The 18,398-nt window shown below is 36.9% G+C and overlaps 1 protein-coding gene across 3 annotated transcripts; it reads right to left on the bottom strand.

The window, feature by feature from the left end:
* Window positions 1–5,370: 5,370 nt before the first annotated feature.
* Window positions 5,371–17,637, bottom strand: LOC122306231 (ribosomal RNA small subunit methyltransferase, chloroplastic-like). Of its 3 annotated transcripts, XM_043118668.1 has the most exons (12): window positions 17,418–17,634; window positions 11,843–11,899; window positions 11,411–11,560; window positions 10,924–10,980; window positions 10,059–10,160; window positions 8,623–8,718; window positions 8,434–8,518; window positions 8,077–8,115; window positions 7,900–7,952; window positions 6,754–6,837; window positions 6,147–6,257; window positions 5,371–6,030 (listed from the first exon to the last, which is right to left on the bottom strand). In XM_043118668.1, exons 1-12 carry the CDS (start codon window positions 17,613–17,615, stop codon window positions 5,965–5,967), a joined length of 1,098 nt encoding a protein of 365 aa, XP_042974602.1. In that variant the 5' UTR covers window positions 17,616–17,634; the 3' UTR covers window positions 5,371–5,964. The 3 variants fall into 3 exon arrangements, 2 of the variants coding, with proteins under 2 accessions (XP_042974602.1, XP_042974606.1); XM_043118672.1 differs by lacking the exon at window positions 8,077–8,115 and having other exon boundaries at window positions 17,418–17,632; XR_006241464.1 differs by lacking the exon at window positions 5,371–6,030 and having other exon boundaries at window positions 8,072–8,115; window positions 17,418–17,637.
* Between the last annotated feature and the right edge of the window lie 761 nt (window positions 17,638–18,398).

The raw sequence follows: 18,398 nt of genomic DNA, 5'->3' as shown, positions 1-18,398 counted from the left end.
TTTTGTGGTAATATAGATGAGATAACCAAGGGGTTATATTGCCTGCAAAGTCACATTATCATACGTCATCAAAACATAGTATCACGTGACTCACACACATGACTCTCAAACTAGAAGTTGCATTAAAAGGGCATTGGTTGAGGTGGAAATTAATATATGCAGTACCCAATAAGCATTATGTTCAATATTGGCAACCCGAAATAATTATATTCAAGTTTAGACTTTGCATGTATACCAATATGCATTTTATCTACTGACAAGGCTTGAATAAGTTAAGCCTGGCCTTTTTGTTATCTGAGATCTTCCCAATATTGACTACACCACCTAGGATAATGGTGGACATTTTCCATCTGAAAGCTGTTTAGGTTAGGTGAAAGGAATTGCCGAAGGTTTATTAAAAAAAACCTTTAGTAGTTCACAAAATATATGTTGCTTCCAAATGTTTGGGTGTGGCAAAGTTTGATTATTTGGGAGAAAAACATTTTCCATTGGAAAAATGTTTAGGCAAGTGTAACAAATTCCCCATTCTGAAAATTATTGGACCTCTTCCAAAATGTATTGAAAAAATCTCCAAATGTTAACAGCCAAATGCATATACCCAGAACAATAATTTTCCGTTCATTAATATGGTTTTTGTTTGTCTTTCATTTATAATGTAAGTGTTTGATATTCATTACATTCTACAAATTACTTGCATGGCTTTAATAATGGTTGTTTTTTTATTCACTCTTACATTAGGCATCAGACAAAAAGGGGTGGTTATCTCTATTCACAACAGTGATATGGCAGAGCTTGGGCTGATCATGAGCTGTGCAACCAGGACGAGTTTTCGTGGATTAGTGTTCACCAACTTTGGGTGCCAGTGAATGAAAAGTCCCACAGTATTACTTTGTGCCAAACTAATAATGGTAGCCCTTGGTTACCAATATTAGTTTGAGTATAGACAATTAGTAGGTAATGGTGATGTTTTGTATATTATATAAAAATTAGCTCAGCTTGTACTTGATATGACTCGATATAGTGCACCACCCAGTAAGAAATTATATATAGTCAATTAAGTCAATTATACTGGTAATTATTCCATTTAAATTGAATTGTTCACAATGGATATAATTGTGTATGTATGGATTGTTAGTTGATAATGTCAATCAGGTACATTCGGAGTAATGGGATGAATTGTTGTTAACCCAGTATTCGTATTGGGTCTTATAGTGAATTCGAGACCCAGTAAGAATACTGGGTTAATAACAATGAGATTTACAGGTTTTTCCAGCGATTTATCAATCGCCGTTAATACGGCCTCAAACAGTTCATATAAAAACTAATTAAGCACTAATTTAAAATAATACCAGCACTCCAAATAAATTACCGGCGACTTTTATATCGCCGGAATATAATTTCACAGTGGTAATATATGTTCCGGCGATTTAAAACTCGTTGCTATATAATATCCCGACGACTTATACATCGCCGGGAAATGCGTTTTCCTTTTTATATAAATTTCCCGGCGATTAAAAAATCACTGTGATATTATATAACGGCGACTTCAATATCGCCGGCATATTAATTTAAAAAGGAAAAGGAATATACCGGTGATGTAAATGTCGCCGTGATATAATATCACAGCGATTTTTTAATCGCCGGGAAATTTATATAAAAAGGAAAACGCATTTCCCGGCGATGTATAAGTCGCCGGGATATTATCTTACGGCGACTTTTATAGCGCCGGGATATTCATAAGAGAAGCAGGAAATTATTTAGCGGCGAGGTATAAATCGCTGTTATATAATATGCTAGCGATTTTTTTATCGCCGGTAAATGAACTTCGGAATCGTGAAATGACTTGGCGGCGATGATAAAGTCGCTACTATATTATTTAACAGCGATTTATACATCGCCGGCAATTAATTTCACGGTTTCAAGATTAATATAACGGCGAGGTATAAATTGTTGTCATATTATATCACAACGATTTCAAATTCGCCGGGAAATAAAATACCGTTTTGGTATTATATACCGGCGATAGAAAAATCGCTGCTAAATAGTGTATATAAAGCGGCGATTTTCTGATATCGCCGCAGTATTTAGGAAGTGGCTGAATATTACCGGTGATCAGTCGGCGACTATGAAATCGCTGGAATATCAGGAAGGCGGCGATTTTTGGTTATGTACCAGCGATTTTGAATCGCCGCTAAAAGTCCCTTCTGTTGTAGTGATGTAATGACGTGGTATGACATAACATATATGATAACATACAGACATAAACTAGTTCCCTTACCCATCATACATACATAGTAAACTGACAGTAAGTTAGAAGCTAACTTACCTCTTTTGTCGCGTTCTATGAAAATAAGGCACGAAACACGAGAAACTGTAAAAGGATATTCTAAAAGTTAGAAATTTAATTACTAATAATTAGAAATGTGTAAAAGAGACTGCTTAGAGTTAAATTACCATTTTACCCTCTACATGTGAAAAAATGACCATTTTACCCCTAACTTAAGGATTTCACATCCTAACTCCAAAAATTTTCAAAATTTACATTCCTCATGTAAATTTTCTCATAAACTCAAATATCAACTCAGAAAAATTTAAAACAAATCAAAATTAAGAAAAACACACTATGGCCGAAACATCCATAGGCCATTTCTCTTGATTTTTGTTGCAATTACTTCCAACTTCAACACTTATGCTTAAAACAAAATTTTGAAACAAAGATCTTCCTATCCTAAGTTTAAAACCATACTTAAAACATCCATTTAGAAAAAGCTAATAATCAACACCAAACTTTTTGTAAAAAAATCCAAACACTTAAATCACAAGTTTTGATCCTAAATCAAAACATCTCCAAGATATCCAAAAAATCAAATCTTACTTCTAACATATTCATAACATCATCCTGAGATCAACCATGCTTTAAATAATCAAACTAAAGTCATCAAAATCACAAAATAACACTTGGAGTTTTTGGTTTTACACTTAGTCAAAAAACAGAAACTTTTTCCTCAACTAGTTTTGATAAATCTCTTGATCAATGGCTTAAGGATGTGATATCTTCGAAATAAAGCATCACATAATTTAAAAATGTGTCCTAAAGAATATCCAACCATCAAAATTAAAATCGCATGGCTACAAATCAATAAAACATGGATCTAATCCAAAAACATCAAATCTTAGGCCTAACTGAAATCCTCTTGCATAAAAAAATCATATCTTTGAAAATAATGCTAAATATCTTCAAAATAACATCATAACATGAAAATAAGAGACCTAGGATCATCATATAAAAATATCAAAGCCTTTAGAGTAAAAATCAAACCACGAAATATTCAAACTTTCTCCAAACAAAAACTGTTTTTCCACTTTCAGTTTTCAAGTTTCTAGATCTAAGAAAATCTATCATAAAAAACTTTATTCATGCAACAAAACCTCAATGAAAACTCTTAAGCACATGCTAAAAACACTCCATAAAATTTTCGGACCAAGATATGTCCATTAGCTTGGTCAAAAACTCCAAAACATAACATACTCTCCAGTTTCATGCCCAGAATGACCTTTCCATGTTTAAAAATACTTTTGACCGACCAAATGACCATGGAATGCTACAAATAATATATCTACGAAAACTAGACTCCAAGAAGAACAATGTTTATGAAGGAGTAATCATGTGAAAATACTTACAAGTGGTGAAGAATCTCCACACAAAAAAACCCAGAAATCTGCCCGAGAGAGCTCTTTTGGGTTTCTCTCTAAGAACGGGCTAAAGAAGTGATGAAAGGGAAGAAAGTGTGTCTTGCACGACTCAAGACTTCTGGAGGGCGAAGATATGGACTTGAATGAACCTTGATTTGAGGTGACTATATGACATAAAGTGGAGAATAGTGAGGGGAAAGGACTGCCTGCAGAAGTGTGAGGTATGGAGGTTGATGGGGTGGGTTTGTCCATCTCATCAAGGCACTATTGGGTGCAACCAAGGGCAGTGGATGGTCTGCCATGTGGGGGAGGAAACTTTTTCAAGAAGTTTTGCCAAGGTACCCAAATTCGTGGGTCTTGGTGGGCCTCAACCAAGTAGACTTTAATTTGGGGTTTAAAGGGGGTTTGGTTAGGTTTTGAGATGCTATCAAGCCCAAATTCAATTTTTCTTGGCCCAATCAAATTTCTAAGGTTTAAAAGGTTGGATAATGATATCATAACAAGAATTTGAGAAATTAATAGCATATGGAAGTGATTTAATCAAGTGATTAAACACAATGCTAGAAATTGGATAAAAAAGAGTTTGAAGGCCAACTTTAGGGTTTGGGGAAACCATTTAGGGTTTCGGTTTCAACCAAAATTTTGGAGTTTCAATTGGATTCCAACCATTTAGAGTTTCACTAGGGTTGAAACCCTCTTTGATCTGGCTCAATTTGGTTGATCAGATGAAAAATATTTTGCTTAGGTGGTATGATCTCACACCTTGATTTCCTGCACTTAATATGCTTATCGAGGTTACTATTTACTCCACAAAAATGAGTAATAAACTTAGTACTGAAAAGTCCTAAATAATCATATTAACCTAATGTGAAAATCGTTTACCAAAACTCAACCCCGAAGTGTCCCTAAAAATAAAATTCACAGTTTCAAACAGCCATTTCGTTCGAAATTATGAAAATGAGTTATTGAGCTATAAAATCCTAAATATTCAACTGAGTCTAGTGGTGTAGACTATAACGTATTCTGACACTTCTAACTATCTCAAACAATTAAAATCGCATTTCTGGCACCACAGTGAGTGATAACACTGACTTTGTTGACAGGCTAAAATCTTTGCGATTAGTCGATTCGTGAAAACTTATAGTTTTTACGAGGTTCCTAAAGTCTATAGAAATTCCACCATTGAATTTCTAGCGGGCTGTTACACTTGATAAGGTTGAAGAGAAGATGCAAGATTTCTTTACTAGAAATAAGTGGCCGAAGCAGTCTTATCGCCTTCGGCCATGGCGGAGGATAGAAGGCTATATGATGATGGGTCTGCAGTGGGAGTGAAGGGTTTTGATCCTCACGTGATGAGGTTGAGGGCTTTGGACCTTGTCTACCAGTTTCATGGCTAAGGGAGCAAAGGACGTTGGAGAAATAGAGCAAATACAGGGTAGAAACAGAGGAAATCTTCATTGCCTATGCTATGAACAGACCGTAGAGAAGTGATTTTGGGCAGTGTGCATTAACTTACTAAATCAGCCCCGTTTTCTGGTTTTTTGTGTGTGTGTGTGTGTGTGTGTGTGAGATGGGGGCAGGTTTTACATTTCAATTGATTTCTGATGAAATAGGGACAAGAATGTGTTATGGTAATTATTGGTCACTTTCGAAGTACAACATCAGGAACACTTTGAATGAGCAGCAAATTCTTCAACTCACTCTAGTAAACCCAAATTTTGGGGATTTTTGCTGGTAAATCGTTTTGATACTCTTTTAAGAGTATTTCACTTGGCAGAGGTTCGTTTACAGAAATTGTTCATTTGAAACCATTTGATTTCCCTGTTGTCTTCTCGTAAGAGCATTTCAAAATCATAACATCTGTAAACTTGTGCATAAATATTCGTCTCCATGTCAAAGTCAACTTATGGTACCATCAGATGGGTGGAATAAAAATTAAGGAAAAAGGAACCAGGGGTTGCAGGGGAAGATGAGTAATGGTGCACACCATGCTTATAATCATTGCATGAACTTGACTTTTGGGGCTCATAAATGCTGTTTCTGCCACAAAGTGTGCCGCTTTGGCCCACAAAATGCGTCCAAGCAGACTTGCCCACAACCTATTTCATCTCCAATTCACCTTTCAGCCATGGACGATGACATGATGTTAATCATGTAGAAATATCTGGGACCATGTTTGCATTTTAACTCTGGTGCAATTTCCACAATGTGGTATATCAGGCTGTGTTGGGACTTCAGCCTTTAAGTTGCCGTTCATAAAAACCAGAAGCACTATTCTTTGGCAATCAAGTTATGCAGCTTCACGAAATCATCCAATGCAAGCTCCTCTGGTCTGGACTGCAAAAATCATGGAAGATTAATTAACAGAGATATTGCCAACTTAACGAGCTTTTCGGAGAGAAAAAAATGACCATAGTACTAAGCTATCAACTCCTCTAATTCCCAATACTTACGGTAGCTGGAAGACCAAATCTTCCCAAAGCTTGTTCAATTTCGAGGGATGTGCATATGTGCTGGAGTGATCTCCGTAACATCTTACGTTTCCCGTTGAAGGCAGAATTTACCTATATTCCCACAAAAAAGCAAAAACCTATTTACCAGAATGAAATAACGAGGCAGTCCTCAGACTGATATAACTAGAAGTTAAAAGAATAATCAACAATATAGATGGCCTTGGCCCATGTAGTAAAGGCTGCATGCATAAGTCTTAAATTCTAGAAAAATGATATAAATACTGCATTTTCTTCAAATTCCTACCCCGTTATGATGATGATGTGACATCATTTATCAACCTTTGGATTTGTTATTTTAAAAATATAAGAGCTGATCTAATTGTTGATGAATAATCCTACATTAGCACATTGTGTTAAAAATAAGACGAGTGTGTAATATATAACATAATTCTAAGTTTTGGTCTTCTAGGAATAAAAATAATAAGAGTAACACCAATAACAAAAGACAAAAAAAAGCGCATCCATAGCTAGAACCAAAACTAGTTAAGTTTGTTGGAACAATAAAAATATGAAAATTTTAGAAGGATAATATACAAATTGACAGTACCATTGAGAAGAAGCTCTTTATGGAAGAAACTTGGGGATACTCCGCAGCTTGCTTCAACTTAAATGTAACAACAGCAGCATCAACCTAAAGAACATAAGAAGGATCAGGCTAACCTGCATTATTAGGCAAAGTGATGCATTTTTTGTTCTTTGTTTCCCTGAATGCACATAAATTACAAATAAGATGAGAAGTAGAATTGGTGCTTGGTGATTATTGATTATCCCCAAGCAACCTACTCTTCTCTGACCCGCATGTATTCCAAATAACAGCTAAGATCTTTTATTAAGTGCTGCCACAGTGAAGGATGGAACTGCTAACAACCAGGGGTCAGAAGTTCCATGCCTCAAGGTCAGGTTGATGTGTGTCCCTGCAGGCTTGAATTTAGTGATTCTCAGTGCCAAAAACCAAGGATTAGTCAAGTTCCACCATTTACAGAGATGAGTAGAAGCATATCAAATTGTTCCTAAAAAATGGAGGTATGTTACAAATAGATGTCAGCTCCATGGAGAAGCAAAAGTCTTCACACACCAACCATTGATGATAGGTTTTCACCAGTACTCTAATAAAGGCTTTTCTCTGGCCACAAACTGATTGATTTGTTTGAAAGCAGGAAATCCAGAGAGAGCATACAAATTAGAGTTACTGCATAGGTACTTTATAAAACCTCCAAAGTGGTAGGCAAAAAAGATTCTATCCTCCAAAAATGTAAAAGGCGATGATGTTTAAAGAGAAAAGGGATAAGTTTTGGGAACAACTTTCACCAAATAATTTTGTGCTCACTGCCAAAAAATACTTACAACAAGCTATATTGTCACCAATTTATGTTGCTGCTATGCCTCCTCTTCCCCACAATCAAGGAAATAATTATAGCTAAATTTTTTTCGCTCTGTTAATAATTATCTTTCAAAATTTTCTCTTGAAATATCTTGCTATGTACATCTCCTTTATCTCATCATATTATGCACATAGAATTACGCTATTTATAGATCTGTTAAAATCTGCAGAATCCATTTTATGCTCATGATAGGACGTGGAGAGACCAAGCCAAGATTGACAAGGAGTTAGTCAAAGTTTATTCCAAGAAAAAAAAATACATTGCCATCTTTGGAAGTATTTATCTGCATATATGGGATAAAAATCACTCACATTAGGCTGAGGGAAAAAATATGTCCTTGGCACCTTAAGCTTGTATTCAGGATCTGAGAAACATACAGAAAGCCTATGTCAAGTATATTTAAAATTGTGCAAAATATTTTGCTATATATGAACAAACAATTGTGCGAAATATTCTGAGTAAGTGGTAGGGACAGAATTATACAGCACCAGACTTTGAAGGCTCTTCTACAGATTGCATTTTGATTGCTTCACTTGTGTAAGTTAATGTTGCCAAGAAGAAAGACAAGTAAAAAAAACAGTTCCAGTAGAAAAGCAGTTATGGTAAGGTCATGTTTCAATAAGCACTAGGTACAGAGATAATTTAGTAATTTACCAATATAAAAAAAAAAAAATGTATCATCTAATTGTTATAGATTCTTTTTCGTTTACCTATAAAAAATAAAAATAAAAAAAAAAGATTCTCAGTTGCAATACCATCCAAAAGCTTATTATAAATTTCTCAAAACAAAGCATAATGCCAGCTAAGATATGCATTCCACATAGTTTACAGTCTCGCAAGGATACCTGAATAGAAATTGACAAAGAAATTGATCGGTCGGTAATCTGATGTCCGCAAGGACGATTCCACCAAGCGCACTGCTGTCTCCTCCTGAAAATAAATCTAATCATGAGCTCAAATCTTCTTAGAGTAACTATCAGAGAAATGCAACACCTACCCGAATACTAGACAGGAAAATAAAAGGGAATACTAACCTGGAGTAGAAGAACAACTTCCGAAAAAATATCACCCATTGGAAGAAGCAGTTCCACTACGTCTGTACTAATATTAAAGGGTATATTGGAGACAACCTACAAACAACAAACTTATACAGATTGTTATATATATATATATAAATATATGATGCGAACAACAAACTTTTATTCTTTTTTTAGTGTTTACTTGAAGTTGGAGCAGAGGTTAAAATGCACACACACACAAAAGTGCACCGTATCGTCTTGGACACATACAAAGGGAATTGACTAATTGTGCATCCAGTCTGAACAACTGCAATGGATTTAACACTCTATGCTAAACAGACAGGTTGTGCATCCATTTCCTCTTGGTATTGAAAATGCAGTTCTTTTAATGAATCAAAAGCAACTAGAGATCACGTTCAAGATCATGGTGAAATAATTATTTATTTATTTATTGGCACTGGGTGTCCACTGTCAAGAACAGTGTCCCGACTAATCCTGGGGGTGCACAGGTCCTTGGCAAGGAGTTTCTTGCAAGTGTACCTCGGGTAATTAAAGGGAAAAATCTCCCAGTCCGACCGGCCCTAGAGATTGTTTGCACCCAAGGGGATTTGAACCTTAGACCTAGGGGGAGCGTACCCTCAAGCCCAAGGCCTGGGGGTTTGGTGAAATAAAATTTTAATATAGAACTTAGGAAGCATGGAGCTTTTCTACTGTCCAGCACATCTTCCACTCTATTATGTTAGTGAATAAAAATTCAAGATCATGTTGAAATCACACAAACTATAATTTTGGAAGCACGAAGCTTTACTCCAGTTCAGCCACATCATCCAATCCCCTATTATGTTATCAAATAAAAATTAAAACTACTGCAATATGTAATTTTGAAAGCATGCCTATTATCACCCACTCCCTCATCATGTTATTAAATAATGTTTGCTGATATATTTAATTAAGTCAAAGTTTTCAAAAGTAAAATAATATATCTAATTAAATTAATAATTTTCATTTAATGTTAGTAGTGTTTAAGTTTTCTAAGCACATCTTTTTGGTTTTTCAACTCACACCTTTTTATTTTTGCAAGTAATGTATGTATATAGGTCATTGCATTTTAAGTTAATGAGTCTATAAGTTAGATATGACTCTTGATAGTTAGGTTATTTTGGCACATTATATAAATAATTCTTGGTCTCTCTCGACTTCAGTAGAGTTTGTGAGGTCTCCATCACTTATATAGAAATAAAGGAAAGCAAGATGAGAGAAGATCAATGTGCTCAACCAAAATTATAGATATCAAGGTACTGACATTGACACTCTTTGAAAAGTTCTATCTATTCCATAATGGCTCAAGGTCATGCTAAATTAGTTACAAGTATTATTTTTCATTTAATATCTAGTTATTCCCATGCATTGCATAATTATGTAACTAGCGTACATAAAAGTAGGATTCTCACTTTTGCATATCTTGATTTTGAATGATTCAACGACTTTATGCTTCCCAAAAAAGACAACATATGGGAGCGAATGTGACATTTCACACAGTCTTCCTTCAAAACCTACACAGTTCAATTAAAGCAGTCAACATCATCGACAACATATAATTGACAATGAGAAAACATAGGATCTCGCACAAAAAATATGCATAAACCCATTAAGTATCCACATAGAATGCTGACAGTTAAAATGACATCGGGCACTTTACCATACACATGGAAATCTAAGTGAAAAATACCAACAATTCAGTCATAAGGGAAACATAAAAACCTTTCTACTGGACACTGAAGAGTTTAAATGATTAATTCTTCACGTAGCCATCTAGAGTCATTCATTGAAGATTGTAAATCGTTAATTCCTACCTGACACTGCTTAAGTTCTGTCAACAAAAACGTTTTCAGCTACATTAATTGTATACACAACTATAATACACAACATTCTCTGGTTTTTCCAAAGACGCATATGCATAAGGTAACAATTCAAGTATATGGTGGATTGGAAATTGATACCAAACTTCAATTTATAACTTCTAACTTGCAGAAAAATTACTTCAAAAAGCATTTTGGGAAAGACTTGCTGTAGAATGAAAGAGGTGAAACAACATTGTTCTCATGCTTTCTTCAATTTTGTTTAACTATTACAGTCCAAAAGCACTTCCCATAGTGCAAACTGTAAGATGCATTAAAATTGTTACCATTTGAGTTAATTGAGCCAAATTATTTTAATGCTTTGGAGAAAAAGATACGTGCGTCTCTGCCAGGAGAAACCAGTGAGAATATATCAATACTATTTACAGCTTAAGCGATCACGAAAGTCATACTTTACCTTCAACCTGTCTGTGCTTGCAAATCTTTCACTCACAATAGCAGCCATGTGGGGATCCTAAAGATCATGAAAAATGTACAAAGTAAGTCTATGGAATCAATATAGAAGAAAAAGAATTTCTCATTCCATCACCCTCACATTTTTTTCACAAACAATACTCTTATCAAAAGTCAAACAATTTCGGAATAGCATTATAATTTAACCTTTTCACTAACAAGTGTGCTATATCAGACCAAAAGGTCAATCTTGAGGCAAAGGGAAGGATTTCTATCCGAATAAATAGATTTTCTGTAGTTACTTGCAAGACATATTTGTCTCATGCTTGCTTGCTTACGTATTAGGCTTATGATAATGCTAATTGCATTACAAGCCAAGGAAAGCATGTGCAACCAAGCACATGCATGTACGCTCAAAATTTTGCAACGTTCCTTCTTATAGAGTAGATGAGTGGAGCTAAAGACCAAGCATTGGTTTTTAACGAACAAACCTTTTCAATGGCAAGAACAATGGCACCGGAATTGATGAGAACGTTAGTCAAAGAGCCCGTCCCGGGCCCAATTTCTAGCACCACATCGCCTTCTTCAACATTGGCCGCACTCGCAAGCTGCTCATTGATCTCATTATTCAACATATAATGCTGCAGTCACAGAAACTCATTCATTGGGAAATTTTCTCGAATCGAGAGTTAACACCAAACAACTACGTTACCGGACAAGCATAATTTTAGGCGAAATCACTAAGAAATTAAATTATCTTGAATTCTCTCATCTTTCTGCTACATCTACAAAGGAAGCGTTTGGAATTGTCATTTATAATAACATTTTCTCGGGAACCAAACAAAGACGAAAGATTTAGGGAAATTCGTTTAAATTTTGTCGGAAAAAGTAAAAAGTGGAGTAGATGGAATATGGGGGAGGACCTGGCCAAGAGATTTCCTTGGGGTGCGGCCTTTGGAGTTGAGAGCTTTGTGAGTGGCATGGTGTCACGGGTGCTTGGGGGCGAGATCATGAAGAGGTGAAGAGGACTGTGTGCAGATCAGCAGCAGCGGGAGTGAAGAGGCTGTAATAGATTTAACTGCCAAGGAAAGCTCGACGACTTGTAGTTGCATTTTTAGTAATACGTTGCGTTCTGTTTGTATGTGTTGTTTAGTTCATTAAAGCTGTGTAGCGATACGGTGCGTTTCAATTTCAGAGATTGTGAGTGCGTTTTATATTGTAGTCTTGCGTTTTGAGTCTTCATGTACTGCGGGTATAAAAGCAGTGCATGGCCTGTGTAAATGGTATCTGGAATCTTGAGCTTTAATGCAATTGGAGGTTGGGAATTCTTCGAAAATTCCTTGTCAAGATTCACGTAGGGAATCTTGCATTCAGTTCATTCTTGATTCGTGTTCTGTGTCTGTGGTTAACTGAGTTTTGTGTTTGTGTTGCTGCATTTCTGAGTTTCGCATTCGAGGGTTACAGTAAGTTCTTGATTGTTGTAAGATCAAGAACGTTACAAGTGGTATCAGTAGTAGTCGATCCTTACAATTCGTAGCAATGGCTGAAGGAACACGTGCAGCGTTGAAAATTCAAATAGAAGAATATCAAAAACAACAGGAAGTGGTTCAGAAGCAATTGGATCAACATCATCAAACAATCTCGGGAATAACTGAAAAGGTAGATCACATGTCGAATATGTTGAGTTCTTTAGTTGAATCTCTTAATGTCAATTCTTTTAGAGAAAGCGAAGTGTCTGGTGAACCAAGGAATAATGGTGACAGAACTGTTTTTCAGAGAAGTGTTAGACTCGAATTTCCACGTTTTAGTGGAAATGACCCTGCTGGTTGGATTTTCAAGGCCAACCGATACTTTTATTGTTTCCAAATTCCCTTCCATCAGAAGTTGATGGTGGCATTTCACCACATGGAAGGAGAGACATTGGTGTGGTATCAAAATGTCTTAGAATTAGGCCTCTTTAATTCTTGGGAGTCATTAGTGGTGTCTTTACAAGCAAGATTTGGACCATCAGCTTTTGATGATCCAATGGAAGCTTTAACAAGGTTAAAACAAACTACATCTATTAGTTTGTATACAGCTCAGTTTGAGGCATTGGCAAATAGGTTGAAAGGTTTATCCGAAAGGCACAAGATGAGTTGTTTCATTAGTGGGTTGAAGGATGAAATCAGAATTCCTGTGAAGATGTTCAATCCCTTGAATCTTGGGGTTGCTTTTGGCCTAGCTAAATTGCAAGAAGAATATGTTTTGTCTACAAGGAAGTCTTGGAGGCAAAATAGTTACTTTGCTGATAAATGGCCAATTAATAGTGAAAAGCCTGTCGATGGGCTTAATAAAGATCTGAAGGGTTGGTTTCCTTTTAAGAAGGTCAACTCTACTCACATAGATGAGAAAAGAAAGAAAGGGTTGTGTTTCCATTGTGAAGAAAAATGGAACCCCAGCCATATTTGTAAAAAACCTAAGGTGTACTTTCTCCATGGTGAAAATGGTAAGGATCAGGAAATGCTTGATAATGTGGGAGAGGATGTAGAACAGTTGCTGCCAGAATCTAAGGGATTAGTGCAGAAAAGTTTTGAGGAACTAGAGGTGTCTATTCATGCAATTTCAGGTTGCATGAGCAGTAATGCTATGAAGTTGGTAGGAAAAATTGGGTCATTCTCTTGTGAAATCTTGGTGGATTCAGGAAGCACTCACAATTTCTTAGATCCAGTGGTAGTACAAGCTGCCAATCTGAAGGTTATTGAAGATAGGAGTTTGCAGGTGAAAGTAGCTAATGGCACTAGAATAATAAGTAGTGGGAGATGTGAAGAAATAATTAGTGTGCAAGGGACTAAGTTCAGGGTTCCTTTTCATGTACTAACCTTGGGGGCTGTGACATTGTACTAGGTGTTCAATGGCTCAGAACTTTGGAACCTATTCAATGGGATTTTTCGAATATGTCAATGCAGTTTAAAGTGGGTGATAAGGAGTTGTTGTTGCAGGGATTATTAACTGAGAAACTGCAAGTAGAGGCAGGGGTGCATATGATGAAATCTTCCTTCATTGGACAGTAAGGTTGGTTATTGCAACTTGTTGTTCAAGATAACACTAAAAAGCAGCAGCTCTTACCAGCAGTGGAAGAAGTTTTACAACAGTATAAAGGTGCTTTTGAGGAACCAGTTGGGTTACCTCCACCTAGACAATTTGATCATCAAATTGTTTTAAAAGATGGCACTACCCCAATTTCTGTGAGACCTTATAGATACCCTCACTACCAAAAAACAGAAATTGAGAAAATTGTGCGAGATTTGTTGACTAATGGGGTAATTAGGCCAAGCCAAAGCCCTTTTTCTTCACCTGTCCTCCTTGTGAAAAAAGCTGATGGTACATGGAGGATGTGCATGGACTACCGATCCCTCAATAAGGAAACTATCAAGGATAAGTTTCCAATCCCTGTGATTGATGAGCTTCTTGATGAGCTTTATGGAGCAAAGTATTTTTCTAAACTTGATTTAAGATCAGGTTATCATCAAATTAGAGTGAAAGAAGAAGATATTCCCAAAACAGCTTTTAGAACTCATGAAGGCCATTATGAGTTTTTAGTAATGCCTTTTGGGCTTACTAATGCACCTGATACCTTTCAAGGATTAATGAATCATGTATTCAAGCCTTTCCTTCGAAAGTTTGTCCTGGTTTTTTTTTATGATATCTTGGTTTACAGCCAAGATTTAAATCAACACTTGGAGCATTTGAAAACAGTTCTATCTGTTTTACAGCAACATACATTGTTTGCTAAGAGGTCTAAATGTAGATTTGGAGTTATGGAGGTTGACTATTTAGGCCATATTATTTCTGGTGAGGGTGTTAAAGTAGATCCTACCAAGATTTTAGCCATGCTAGAGTGGCCCCTTCCTAAAACAGTTGAGGCTTTACGAGAGTTTTTAGGCCTAACTGGTTATTATAGGAAGTTTATCAAAAATTATGGTTCTATAGCTGCTCCATTGACATTGTTGTTGAAAAAGAACTCTTTTACTTGGACTGAAGCAGCTGAAACAGCTTTGTCCACCTCAAAAATGCTGTAGCTCAAACCACCAGTTTTGAAACTGCCAGATTTTTCTCAAGAGTTTTCCATTGAGTGTGATGCATCTGGAATTGGGTTAGGAGCTATGTTAATGCAGAACAATCAACCCATTGCTTATTTTAGTAAAGCATTTAAGGGTAAGGCCTTACTCTTATCCACATATGAAAAAGAGTTTTTAGCACTTGTGAGTGCAGTGGGTAAATGGAGACCATACTTATTGGGTCAGCCATTCAAGATCAAGACTGACCAGCAGGCCTTAAAACACTTGTTGGAGCAGAAGATAGCTACAGAAGCTCAACATAAGTGGATCTCCAAGCTTATGGGTTATGATTTTAAGGTTGAATATAAAAGAGGTAGGGACAACAAAGTAGCTGATGCACTTTCAAGAAAGATGGAAGATGAGTCTGCTACTTTGGCATTAATCTCTTTTCCAACACCTGTGTGGATAACAGAGTTGAAGCAAAGTTACCTAGAGTCTTCTCATGTTACTCAGTTGATTGAGGCACTATAGAAAGGAGAACAGACCTCAGGAGGATTTTCATTGCAGCAAGGCCTACTTCTGAAAAATGGCAAGATTGTGATTGTTCCTGGTTCAGCATTTCAGAAACAAGTGTTGCAGTATATACACTACAGTCCAGAGGCGGGGCATGTGGGGTATCATAAGACTCTACAGAGGGCTAAGTTTGATTTTTTTTGGCCTGGCATGAGAAGGGATATACGAAGGTTGGTGAAAGAATGCCAAGTTTGTCAAGTCAACAAATTTGAAAATACTTTACCTACAGGGTTGCTTCAGCCCTTACCTATTCCTCAGAATCCTTGGCTAGATATAGATATGGACTTTATTGAAGGCCTTCCTTCTTCTAAAGGCATGACAGTTATTTTTACAGTGGTAGATCGATTGACCAAGTATGGTCATTTCTTTCCTTTGGCTCATCCATATACAGCATCTAAGGTTGCAGAAATTTTTTTCTCTGGTGTTTTCAAGTTGCATGGTCTGCCTCAGACAATTGTATCAGATCGTGATGTTGTTTTTACAAGTTCATTTTGGCAGAAGCTTTTTAAGATGCAGAGCACTCTCTTAACTATGAGTTCAGCTTACCATCCTCAAACTGATGGACAAGCTGAGTCTTTGAACAAGGCTGTTGAAGCATACTTGAGGGCATACAGTGGCTCTACACCAAATAATTGGAGTACTTGGCTTCCCTTAGCTGAATGGCATTACAACACAACTGTGCATGCCTCCACAGGCATGACTCCATTTCAGGCATTATATGGCATGCCACACCCCAGGTTGCTGTCGTATGTAGCAGGCACTACTGCAAATGCTGCTGTTGACCAGCAATTAAAATCTAGAGAACAGTTGCTGTCATTACTGAGGGAGAATTTGATTAAAGCTCAAAATCGAATGAAATTGTATGCTGATAGGAAAAAGATCAGAGAGAAACTTTGAGGTTGGAGATTGGGTGTTTTTGAAACTTCAAACTTATAGACAAAAATCAGTGGCTATGAGGCATAACATGAAAATAGCCCCTCGGTTCTATGGCCCCTTTCAAGTCAGTCAAAAGATAGGTTCAGTTGCTTATAAACTGCAGTTACCATCCTCATCAAGAATTCATCCAGTATTCCATGTATCTTGCTTAAAGAAAAAAGTAGGGGAGCACATTGTTCCCTTGTCTACACTTCCTCCTGTTGATGATGAAGGGGTGATTCAGCCTGAACCTGAAAAGATTATGGAGAGGAGAATGAAGAAAGTAGGTAACCATGCTGTCACCGAAGTATTAGTGAAATGGGTAGGTGCTGATATGGAGAATAATTCTTGGGAATTATTGTACAAACTGAGGTCTTTATACCCTCATTTAGTAGGCACGGTGTTGTAAAGTGTCACGGGTGCCTTGGGGGCAAGGCTCTTGAAGAGGAGGAGATTGTCACGGGTGCTTGGGGGCGAGATCATGAAGAGGTGAAGAGGACTGTGTGCAGATCAGCAGCAGCGGGAGTGAAGAGGCTGTAACAGATTTAACTGCCAAGGAAAGCTCGACGACTTGTAGTTGCATTTTTAGTAATACGTTGTGTTTTGTTTGTATGTGTTGTTTAGTTCATTAAAGCTGTGTAGCGATACGGTGCGTTTCAATTTCAGAGATTGTGAGTTCGTTTTATATTGTAGTCTTGCATTTTGAGTCTTTATGTACTGCGGTTATAAAAGCAGTGCATGGCCTGTGTAAATGGTATCTGGAATCTTGAGCTTTAATGCAATTTGGAGGTTGGGAATTCCTTGAAAATTCCTTGTCAAGATTCAAGTAGGGAATCTTGCATTCAATTCATTCTTGATTCGTGTTCTGTGTATGTGGTTAACTGAGTTCTGTGTCTGTGTTGCTACATTTCTGAGTTTCGCATTCGAGGGTTACAGTATGTTCTTGATTGTTGTAAGATCAAGAACATTACACATGGTAGTCGTCTTGGCTTCGGCTTCGGCTTCGGCTTTGGCTTTGTCTTTGGCCTCTGTTCGAGCAGACTATGCACGGCGGGGTAATGATTCTTCTGCGTGCGCCGAAGGTGCTATTATGCTTCGGGAGTGGAGCTTTGAGAATTACTCTTGGAGATAGTGGAGGGAGAGAGTGGAGCGAAAGATGTCCAGTGGTCATGTCTCTCACGAGTCTGTCTTCAGGTGACGTGCTTTGCCTCCAACTGTAAACATAGCTAATTCATGATTCTTTTAGCAAAGGGAAATGCCTTTTGCAAGCGCCGCATACAAACGACACGTAATCGGCCATTTAATAATAATTTTTTTTAATTCTCTCTCCTCTCTTTTTCGATATCTCTTTACTTTTGTTCGTTGTCATTTAATAAGTGCTTAAAGGAACAAACGTCATGGCCGATCCAGACTTAAGACTTAAGAGAAAAAGCTAAGAGCGAGAGAGAGAGAGACGAGTTAAGAAGAAGGAAAAAAAGAAAAGAAAAAGTAAATGATGCGCCCAGAATCGTCTTCCTAATGTAGATCTTCAGCTTCGTATCAGTGCAAAGTTCCATTAAAGGTCTTGAAGATATCGTTCCGTGCTCCCTCCCTAGTTGAAGACGACAGCAAGCTGTGGCAACTTTTTAGAATAATAAAAAAAGTTGAATCTATTTGCCTTTAAATCCATTTCAAACGGCTAACCGCTTGCGCTTATCCATAAAGATCCAGGTTTTAAGACAAAAAAACAAATAAAAAAAAGATGAAAAAAACCTTTGATTGAATGCTATGGGATGGTGGGACATCTTAAAACCAACCTGAAATTTTTCCACCGAAAAGAAAATCTAACCAGCAGCAGATGGACAGGACTAAAAAAATAATCTAAGAAGACTAAAATATGTGTGTGTGTGTGTGTGAGACAGAGAGAGAGAGAGAGAGCGGGAGGAATAGATCAAAGAGAGTTTGTCGGTGTTGG

Source organism: Carya illinoinensis, chromosome 1 (assembly GCF_018687715.1).
Source record: "Carya illinoinensis cultivar Pawnee chromosome 1, C.illinoinensisPawnee_v1, whole genome shotgun sequence".
Lineage (NCBI taxonomy): Eukaryota > Viridiplantae > Streptophyta > Magnoliopsida > Fagales > Juglandaceae > Carya > Carya illinoinensis.
Note: the sequence above shows the minus strand (reverse complement) of the source record. Positions and strands in the feature narration are given on the sequence as shown.

What these genes read in the sequence shown, in the direction of transcription:
- LOC122306231 (XM_043118668.1), bottom strand. Translation starts at nt 17,615, where the DNA reads ATGACCACTGGACATCTTTCGCTCCACTCTCTCCCTCCACTATCTCCA. An exon ending in CAAAATCAAGATATGCAAAA is followed by an intron (nt 8,719 to 10,058) that starts GTGAGAATCCTA and finishes TGTTGTTTGTAG; the next exon opens with GTTGTCTCCAATATACCCTT. An exon ending in ATTTTTTCCCTCAGCCTAAT is followed by an intron (nt 6,838 to 7,899) that starts GTGAGTGATTTT and finishes TATGTTCTTTAG; the next exon opens with GTTGATGCTGCTGTTGTTAC.